General features: G+C 46.7%; 1 protein-coding gene across 1 annotated transcript; it reads left to right on the top strand.

Moving 5' to 3' along the window:
* Window positions 1–2,812: 2,812 nt before the first annotated feature.
* On the top strand, window positions 2,813–9,622 carry LOC136528995 (auxin response factor 17-like). Its single transcript, XM_066522007.1, has 15 exons — window positions 2,813–3,648; window positions 3,755–4,121; window positions 4,814–4,932; window positions 5,088–5,186; window positions 5,275–5,331; window positions 5,426–5,581; window positions 5,718–5,802; window positions 5,900–5,990; window positions 6,102–6,266; window positions 6,337–6,459; window positions 6,716–6,791; window positions 6,979–7,126; window positions 7,238–8,430; window positions 8,776–8,966; window positions 9,069–9,622. Exons 2-15 carry the CDS (start codon window positions 4,064–4,066, stop codon window positions 9,262–9,264), a joined length of 2,757 nt encoding a protein of 918 aa, XP_066378104.1. The 5' UTR covers window positions 2,813–3,648; window positions 3,755–4,063; the 3' UTR covers window positions 9,265–9,622.
* Window positions 9,623–10,459: the final 837 nt, after the last annotated feature.

Below are 10,459 nucleotides of genomic sequence, written 5' to 3'. Positions count from 1 at the left end.
ATGTTTTATTAAACATATAGCACGTCTTTGTATACAAAAGTACAATTTTAAAAGTTTTTTTTTTGCAAAACACAAAAACCTTACTCATAAATATATCATAGCTCAAATTTTCATACTATATATGTATTATTACAGTAATATCAAATTACGTGCTTCCTTTGACTAGGACTCATAAAAGTACGCAATTTCTAACATTTGTTTTAAGTCGACGAGGAATTAATTGTCGATATATAAAGTATTGGGATGGTTATGACAAGAGACATCTCTCTATTTTACACATGATGGCACTCATCAGGGTTGCACTGCTACATGTGTAAAATGCAGAGACATATTAATTTAGACTAGATTAGATAACAAACAACTCAACATCTTAGCTTACGGTTATATTAGACAAATCTTACTCCAATCTTATCTTAACTCAAAATTAAACCACGAAGAGCTGTGGCTTCCTCGGTTCTGATTGTTTTTTTATTAAATTTCTCTTCTGTGTTCCAATTGTTTTTTTTATTTTTCTGTTCTGTGTATATTTTTCCATGTTTTATTTATCATGCTTACTTTTTTTCCTTTCTATGTTCAGTTCCCTTTTTCTTTTCGGTTTTCTTTCGTATTTCCTTTTTCGTGTTTTTCCCGTGTTTTTTCTTCTGGGATTTTCTTATTTCAGTTTTTCTTTTCCTTTTATGTTCCTCATTTTAGCTCCAGCTAAGACGAAAAAAAGCTAGGACCCTCATGCTGATTCGAATACAATTTCTTTTCAGGAAGTCTTACACGTTTTAATACAGGATCTGGGAGCTCTATTTGGAATAGAATTTCTAGTTACCCACGTACGCGAGGCTAGACAAGAGCTATTGAGCACGGATTATATATATAAGTGACAAAAAAAAACTCTCCATTGTCCAGTGGTAATCAGAGAGAAATGGACTAAAAAAATAGGTGGTCTAAAAAATAGGCTGAAATTTTGCCTCATTGCTATTAGATTCTTAGGTCCGGTTTAGTTTCAAAAAAATTTCACCCCAAACTATCACATCTAATCTTACGGCACATACATGGAGTATTAAATATAGATGAAAAAAAAACTAATTGCACAGTTTGGTTGGAAACCGCGAGACGAATGTTTTGAGACTAATTAGTCCATGATTAGCCATAAGTGCTACAGTAACTAATATGCGCTAATGATTGATTAATTATGCTTAATAAATTCGTCTCGCAGTTTTCAGACGAGCTATGTAATTAATTTTTTTATTAGTATCCGAAAACAACATCCGACGTGAAAAAGGAAAAGATTCCCCAGGTAAAGCCGTCGCCATCAGGAATTCAGGAGGACGAGCAGGAGCTCCCAGTCAGGTTCCACCCCGGCAGCGGCCGAGCGGTTGCTGTCGCGCGCAGGAAAACGAGAGGATCTGCCGACGCATCCCCGTACGTCCTCGTACCGTCGTATAGGCCGAGGACGCGCGCGCGTACAATACGCCGTGGCGACGGTACGTCTCGCTCGTGGACGCCTCCGTCTTCAACTGTTGGTCGACAGGAACAGTTCCGTTGCAGTCCACCGGAGAAGAACGAACCAACCAAAACGGGTGCAGCTCGCGGCGCCGCCGATCGCCATCGATCCACCCGTCCGTCTCGCCTCGCCCTGGCGGATGGAAATTGGACGTGAGCGATGCGTTCGTTCCCGTGGGTTTTTATTTATTTTTGGGCACTGCGAGTGTGGGCAGTTTTGGTTTTGGGCTCTGCATTGTCGCTCAAAATCGAACCTTTTTTTCCCCTTCACCACATGCCTTTCACTTTCACCGTCTCTGTCGCCCGGCGCCGGCGCAAGCGATTGGCATGCAGTTTTGTTACTGCTGCGACTACTGTTTTACTGCAGTGCTAGGCTGCTACTGCTAACAGCAGGTTCGATGCTGAGTTCAGGCTTCAGACACGGGTGCATGGATGGATGGACGGATCGTCGTCAGTGGAGTCGGTGTCGGTGAATTTACTGCGACTATCAGCCTTTTGGTTTCGATGGTACTTTAGTGTTAAAAAAAATTAAACTTATAATCTACTATCGTATACAATCCCTGTCCGCTTCTCTCTCACATAGCGAACAGTTCGAAAATGAACACGTTGTATACGGCCAGTCACCAGTCGGATCAAAATTTACTACTACAGGTAGAGGTAGTACAGGTGCAGGTACGTAGGGGGTACAGCCTCGCTCCGTATTCAAGTCAAAAAGTGCCGGAGGGGAGGACTGCACTCCTACACTTGCCAACCGCTTGCGCCGGCTGGTTGAATGAGCATGGCGTCACCGTCACCGTCACCTAGGCGCGCGGTCAAAACTCACTGCAAACTGCAGCAGCGTCTGCTTGCCTGGATGCCTGTGCGTCACTCTTGCTACGCTACTGCTTGCTTCCACTCGCTGGGACTCTGCTACCCCGGCACAGCACAGTAGTCCTCACTTGGCAACAGCATCCGGTAGTAGTAGTAACACAGAGTTTCCACAGTGCTAATCGTGCTTCCGTACCAGGGCAGCCATAATGGGGGATCAGTGAAGCTAAGCACCTGCCAATCAAGCATCAGCATAATAAGCATACTAAGACTGTCTCCAACGACCGCTATCTAAAATACAAAACACATTTCACGTCTAGGTAGTGCTACATATAGAGGGTTCAATATCTATTTTTGGTCTTCTCTAATAACATACTTAAAAGAGAACCTTTTTGTAAATAGGTCTTCATGAGAGAAGATATTTAAATTTAGGTTATATTTCTTCTGACACTTAAAATGGGTATTTCATATAAATACTCTGTCAAAAGCTATATTATTCTGTTGGATCTCTCGTTGGTCTTGCGTCGGAGACAGCCTAAGCCACAAGCAAGAGAGGACCGACCGAGCGATGAGGACGTGAGGGCCTCAGGCCTGAGGGGAGATCAGGAGGGTTCGGGGAGCGGCACGCGGAGCACTGTTCATGTGCGATTGCACGTCGCGCGCAGCGCAGGCGGAGCCACTGAACCAGCTGTAGCTGTACTAGGGGAGAGGATCAGAGGAGTAGTAGTAGAGCCGAGTGGAAGGAAGCAAGGACACAGAGAATTGACAAAAATCACGCGAGGGGAGGAGAGAGAAGGGGGAGCACCGGAGCAAGAGCAAAGCTGAAAAAGAGGAGCACCACTCGTGGGGTGGGGTTAAAACCCCGAGAACAGACTTGGGAGCAGCAGCGGCCAGCCGGAGCGAGCGAGACCGAGGGGGGAGAGGAAGCAAGCAACGAGACGAGCGAGCAAGCAAGCGAAAGCATACCAGAGCAGCAAGCAGAGGGGCGCGCTTGTCCCTCCCTGCAAGGCGGCTGCAACTGTTCCAGTTCCAGCAAGCCCCTCTCCCAGGCTCTTCTGCGTAGTAGTATTGCCAGAGCAGCTGCAGCCGCGCCCCAGCGTCTGCGAGGAGCAGGGAGCGAAGGGGAGAAGCGGCGGCGAGCGGGCGAACATGCTTGGCGCCCCTCCCCGGCGCCGGGCGGATCTGCCAGAGGGCGGCGGCCGGGGCGCGGGCGGCGCGGTGCTAACCGCCCTCGACGGACCTCGCGGCCGCGGGATCTGACGCAGCGCCTGCCTCCTCGAATCGATCGACTCCTGCAGCGGCGGCGGCCGAGGCGCCAGCGCCGGGTTCTCTCGGCTCCGGGACAAGGTAACCTTTTCCTCTGCGCATTCTCGCTGCTTAAATATCGCAGCCAGACCGACCTTTCCAAGCAAGTGACATGCTACAACCTTTGTGTTCCTTCCTCTGATTATAGAAGGGAAAGATTGCGGCTGCGTTTGCTTGGGCGCCGCGCCGGTGGCGGTAATCTTCGGGAGCCGCAGCTGCGGCACGCGGTGGAGGGGAAAAAACAGAGAGAGAGAGAGAAGGCTGTGCCTGCCTGCCTGTCTCTCGCAGTGACTTGGCGAGGAGGAACTGGGAAAGCAGCGAATGGTTTTCGGGAAGGCGCTGTGATTTGGCCTGAAAAGGAGGAATCTTTCCTTCCTCTTCGCCTTCCTTTGCCGGCTCTTATATCGCCCTCATCAGATCGTCGGCACGGTTGCTGCTTCCTCGGCAACGGGCGAAAATGAGGCTCTCGTCGTCTTCCGGCAGCGTCCTCCCGGCTCAGCCGGGCTCGCCGGAAGGTACTCTCCTTCAGCTGCTCTGCTCTGCTGCGCCGACTTCGACTTCTCGTTGGTGTCTTGTTCATTCATTAATGCTCTTTCCGTTCGTTGTTTCCTCTTCCGTATTAGTTTCAGTTGGAGTTGTAGGACTGCTATTTGGTTTCTGTTTGTTCCTAAATGCCTCGCTTTAAAGTTTAAACCTGCTCTGTGGCCGTGTGTGTGATCCTGCAGCAGCGACCCAGTGCGACGTGTTTGATTTGGGAGGGTTATCTGGATTTGTTTTGATGATTTTTTTTAAGGCGTTACTGTCACGAACTCGGGACCGTTTTTTTCTTTCGATTTTGGCCCCCTTTTTCTTTTGTCTATTATTAGTTCTTGCTGTCTGTTGATTTCTTGATATTTCTCTTTCCCAGGAATAGATTGATATGTATTTCCACCCGAGTTGTTGGTTGTTTTCAATTGAGATGAAAAGAATAGTCCCCTATCGTTGCAGTTTAAGGACATTTATTATAAGTTAATACACCTTCTTGATTCTCAATTCTATCTCTTAGAATTGGAATTTATGTTGTATCATCCACTTTCTGAAACATTTTTTTTTTTGTTGGCATAAGCATATGTCACCAAGTTCATTCTCCCTTGATATTTCGTTCCTGAAGAAACTTGCAGTATTGGATCTTGTTTTGACAACAAAACAAATACTTCTGCCATTACAGCTGTGGAGGAGCACAAGTGCCTGAACTCGGAGTTGTGGCATGCCTGTGCCGGCCCGCTTGTTTCCTTGCCCGCGGTGGGTAGCCGGGTTGTGTACTTCCCTCAGGGCCACAGTGAGCAGGTTTGTGCACAAAGCTCACCATGCCCGTGAATCCTATGTCCTCTTCCAGTTTGGCTGTCAAGCTCAAACCCCCAATTATCCCCTGCCAGTATTTCCAAAACTCGAAAAATTCTCCTTTTTTTACACTAGTTTTTTTTTGTGAATATCTGCTGCAGGTAGCAGCATCAACAAACAAGGAAATGGAGTCTCAGATCCCCAATTATCCTAATCTGCCGCCACAGCTTATATGCCAACTGCATAATGTGACGATGCATGTAAGTTTGGAGCCTTGGAACACTTTCTCCTTAAGTTGAGTAACCTTAGTTTTGTGTTTCATTATCTTTGTTATTTCTCTTCTTTCAGGCTGATGCAGAGACAGATGAGGTATATGCACAGATGACACTACAACCACTCAACCCGGTAAATTATGTTGTTTCTGCCTATTTGTGTCATATAGCATGCAAGCTCCTGTTTGTATCTATGAAGAGTAATATTTGGCTTGCTTTTTGTGCAGCAAGAACTGAAGGACCCATATTTACCTGCAGAATTAGGTTCGGCCAATAAACAGCCAACAAACTATTTCTGCAAAACATTAACAGCAAGTGACACAAGTACCCATGGTGGGTTCTCTGTTCCCCGTCGATCAGCTGAGAAAGTGTTTCCTCCACTGGTATGTGCAACTTCTCTCAAATTTCAAGTTCATTATTTATGTTGATTCTGTTACAGAAAGTGAACTTCTCTCAAGTTTCAACTTCATTATTTATGTTTCCTCCACAGATTGATCTAATTTGCCAAATACTATGTAGGATTTCACGCAGCAACCTCCATGCCAGGAGTTGATGGCAAAAGATCTTCATGGCAATGAGTGGAAATTCCGCCACATCTTTCGTGGTAAGCAGTTTTTCATTTTTTTCCTTTTAACTCTGTTTCCTGTGCATTCAATGGTAAGTGCTATTGCATAACCTTCTAAATACCGTCCTTAATGCAGGTCAGCCAAAGCGGCATCTTCTAACTACAGGCTGGAGTGTCTTTGTAAGTGCAAAGAGACTCGTTGCTGGTGACTCTGTCCTTTTTATCTGGTATGTTCATACTTCCGGCATTCCAAACAATCACGTGTTCTCTCTTTTTTTCCTCTCCTTCCAATCAGATAGTTTCTTTTTGGTTGATTTTATGTCTCATTGCGTTGTCAGGAATGACAATAACCAGCTTCTGCTGGGAATTCGTCGGGCAAATCGGCCACAAACAGTCATGCCATCTTCAGTCTTATCAAGTGATAGCATGCATATCGGTCTTCTTGCTGCAGCTGCTCATGCTGCTTCGACAAATAGCCGGTTTACAATTTTCTACAACCCAAGGTAGGACCTCTATAATCACTTATTTTTTGGGCGTTTTTCCTGTCAAATGTTTTTACATTTGCTTTTGCAGGGCAAGCCCTTCAGAGTTTGTCATACCGCTTGCAAAGTATGTTAAGGCTGTTTATCATACCCGTATATCTGTGGGGATGCGTTTCAGGATGCTTTTTGAGACAGAAGAGTCTAGCGTTAGGAGGTAAGTTCAATTCTGTTTGCAACTTCACCTTTTATGTTTTACCTCTTAGTTCATTTGCCATTTTAATTTTTCTTTCTCTACCATTTTCCTACACATTGCCTGTCTAGTTTTGAGGATTACTGCATTCGCCAATAAGATCTATGGCTTAGGCCGCATGTCAATATACCGCTTTCCTTAACACTGAACATTGAACTACTGTATATGCAGTCATAAGTGGTATTAGCAGTCTAATCAGATCAAATACATTCAATTCCAGATACATGGGGACAATTACCGGAATCAGTGATCTTGATTCTGTTCGGTGGCCAAATTCACACTGGCGTTCTGTTAAGGTATATTTTGGACCTGTGCTTCTCTTGTTTCCTCTGCTTACTATACAAGCCCTTGTCCACCATGTCTGTTGCAAATTTTCAGTTGAAAAAATGACACTACTACAGTGCTCCCTTAAAATTTGTTCTCTCAGAGATACCTACTTCATGGTTTTGTATGATCACAAAATTTACGTGTGAATGAATATAGGTTGGCTGGGATGAATCAACTGCTGGTGAGAGACAGCCAAGGGTGTCACTATGGGAGATTGAGCCCCTGACAACTTTCCCAATGTATCCATCTCCTTTTCCGCTCAGGCTCAAGCGTCCATGGCCAACAGGCTTGCCTTCTCTGCATGGTATGAGGTGCAGTTATGTTTAGCTAGCCTTTGTAGATATGTTAGCTTATTAAATAATTTTGCAATATGCATTCTATCGCCAATAACCTTTCATGTGATGTCTATCCGTAGGTGGGAAGGATGATGACCTGGCAAACTCTCTCATGTGGCTTCGAGATACCGCAAATCCTGGTTTTCAGTCGTTAAATTTTGGTGGACTTGGTATGAACCCTTGGATGCAGCCAAGGTTGGATGCTTCCTTACTTGGTCTGCAACCTGACATGTATCAGGCGATGGCCACAGCTGCTTTCCAGGATCCAACAAAGCAGGTATCATCACCCACAATGCTGCAGTTCCAGCAGCCACAGAACATAGCTGGCCGCGCCACGCCACTTCTTTCAAGTCAGATTTTGCAGCAAGCACATCCTCAATTTCAGCAGCAGCCGTACCTTCAAAACATCTCTGAGAGCACAATCCAAGCGCAGGGTCAGTCTGAGTTCCTCAAACAGCAGCTCCAACGCAGCCAGTCATTCAATGAGCAGAAGCCCCTGCTGCATCCCCAGCAGCAACAGCAAGAATCACAGCAGCAGCAGCAATCACAGTGTCTGCAAGTCCCTCAACATCAACAAATGCAACAACAGAACATGACCAACTACCAGTCTGTATCTAATGCATTATCAGCATTTTCTCAGCTGTCGTCAGCCTCTCAGTCTTCACCTGTGGCACTGCAAACAATATTACCGTTCTCACAGGCACAGAGCTTTACAGACACCAATGTAAGCTCACTGTCTCCATCCAACACCAACACCAACACCATGCAAAATACACTGAGGCCATTCTCATCAGAAGCAGTTTCTCACCTCAGTATGCCGAGGCCCACTGCGATACCTGTCCCTGACCCATGGTCATCGAAGCGAGTTGCGGTGGAGTCTTTGCTTCCTTCTCGGCCCCAGGTTTCGTCCCAGATGGAACAATTGGACTCTACACAAGCTAGTATACCTCATAGCTCTGCGTTGGCACCACTTCCTGGAAGAGGATGCTTGGTGGATCAAGATGTGAACTCTGATCCTCAAAATCACCTCTTGTTTGGTGTTAGTATAGATTCGCAGTCACTGCTAATGCAAGGAGGCATCCCTGGTCTCCAAAATGGGAATGATTCAACTGCTATACCTTATTCCACTTCCAATTTCCTGAGCCCTTCCCAGAATGATTTTCCTTTGGATCATACTCTAAATTCTTCAGGCTGCTTAGATGATTCTGGGTATGTGCCGCCATGTTCAGATAATTCTGACCAAGTGAACCGACCACCAGCGACCTTCGTGAAGGTGGATAATTTTTTTACTGGGAAGGGATCCATGTTTCTTATGTGAATTGAACTTTATTTTTTATGTGCTGCACATGTTATTGCCAGAATATTTAACTATTTGCTCACAACTGTCTGAAATTTGTTCACTGCTAATGCTTTACAATTTTTAACCATTATATCTGTTGAATGTAATGGATAATCACGCAATTAAGCTTGTAGAGCATTTTATTAGAAAACAATGGTATACCTGTCTGCACTTGATATAAGAAGCTAGTCTCTGAGAAGTTCTGTTTTTTTCTCCCTAATCTATTATAACCAACACTGGCACTAATCTACTACACATTTGCTTCTGTTTGAATAACAGGTTAACAAATCTGGAACCTACGGAAGGTCGCTTGATATCACTAGGTTTAGTAGCTATCATGAGCTCCGTAGGGAACTAGGGCGCCTATTTGGCCTTGAGGGCCAGTTGGAAGACCCTTTGAGATCAGGCTGGCAGCTTGTATTCGTCGACCGTGAGGAGGACATCCTTCTCGTGGGCGACGACCCTTGGCAGTAAGTTCTCACGACCGTCTCGATGATGCATCCTGAACACTTTCATGTATTTCTTTTCCACACTCTTCCTCACATTGCTGCCCTTTGTAACCCAACCTGCAGGGAATTCGTGAGTACGGTGTCCTGCATAAAGATACTCTCGCCGCAGGAGGTGCAGCAAATGGGCAAGCAGGGGCTGGAGCTCCTGAGCTCAGCCCCCGCGCTGAGGCTAGATAACAGCTGTGACGACTACGTTAGCAGGCAGGAATCGAGAAGCCTGAGCACCGGGATTGCGTCCGTCGGATCGGTCGAGTTCTGATGAGCCGAAGATAGGGGCCCGCAGCAGGAGCAAGTTACATGCCCTCAGGTTAGGGCTGAGGGCTGGTCTGCGACCCAACCCGCGAGCTTGTTTTGCACTTCCAATGGTCTAGTGACCTTGGGATGGATGGAGCTGGAATGGAAGTTCAGCGCAGACCAAGCCTTAGCTCCCCGAATTATGTACCATCTAATAATTCTGTTCGTCGTATGATATCAACTCCTAAGTAGAAAACTACCGACGGCGGGTGCCCGCTGCCGTTGGTATACATGCTGAAACTTTGTTCTTGTATGGAGAAATACTAATCCTGTCAATGTAGCCAGTCTCTCTAATGATGGATCAGGTACCCTATTGTTGCCTAGCAGGCTAGCACACAGCAAGCACATGTCTGGTTTTTTCATGACGATTGCGTTTTTTGTTCTACTCTGAGCAATTGTGGCATGCAGCAACCAGACAGCAGGAAGGGGGTGGTCCTGTCCTGTCATCCTGTGTGCATTGCACCATTGTCCATTGGCAAGTGAAACGTGCTCCATTCCAAGCAGGGGCAGCATCCAGGACAAAGTTTGGTACCACTCGCTGCCACTGAAGAGCATGAGCTGATGAGCATTCCATTTGTAAACCTTTCTGACATCGCCTTTGCTCCTTCCAGATCCGTAGTAGCGTCCAAAGGCACTGTTCCTTTTACCGACAATGGGCGCCTGGCCTCTGGCGCGAAGTAGTAGTAGGGAGTTGTCTGGTGACAGGTGTGGCGTTTATCCTATACTCCCTACAAGGCTATAGAGCCTGTGAAGTGTGGTGGCAGACGCAGACCCACATCCGGATTGGCAAATGGCAGCCCTTTTCTTGGTTGGATTGGAGTTGGAGTTGGGAGGAGGCCGGAGGGACGATTCTGACGAGGGGCACGGCATCATTCCATTGGGACAGTGACTGCCTGCAAATTGGGTGGGGGTGAGCCGTGGGGGGGGGGGGGGGGGGGGGGGGGGGGGGGGCGGGGCAGCATCGATCCATCCCATGTGAGGTTTGCGTCCCCATCTCATGAATTCTCATCTGACACCTGATGTGCCTGCACTGCACCGGTGAAAAATCGTCTTGGGAGTGAGGGCGAAAACGAAAGGAAATGGGGATGGATGGATCGGCTGAGCCTGACCTGTGACCTCCCTCCCTTCATTTCTTGAAGGTCAGTCAGTGGTGAGGGGTG

Source organism: Miscanthus floridulus, chromosome 19, assembly GCF_019320115.1.
Source record: "Miscanthus floridulus cultivar M001 chromosome 19, ASM1932011v1, whole genome shotgun sequence".
NCBI lineage: Eukaryota > Viridiplantae > Streptophyta > Magnoliopsida > Poales > Poaceae > Miscanthus > Miscanthus floridulus.
The sequence above is the reverse complement of the archived record's forward strand: the minus strand, read 5'-3'. Positions and strand labels throughout refer to the sequence as shown.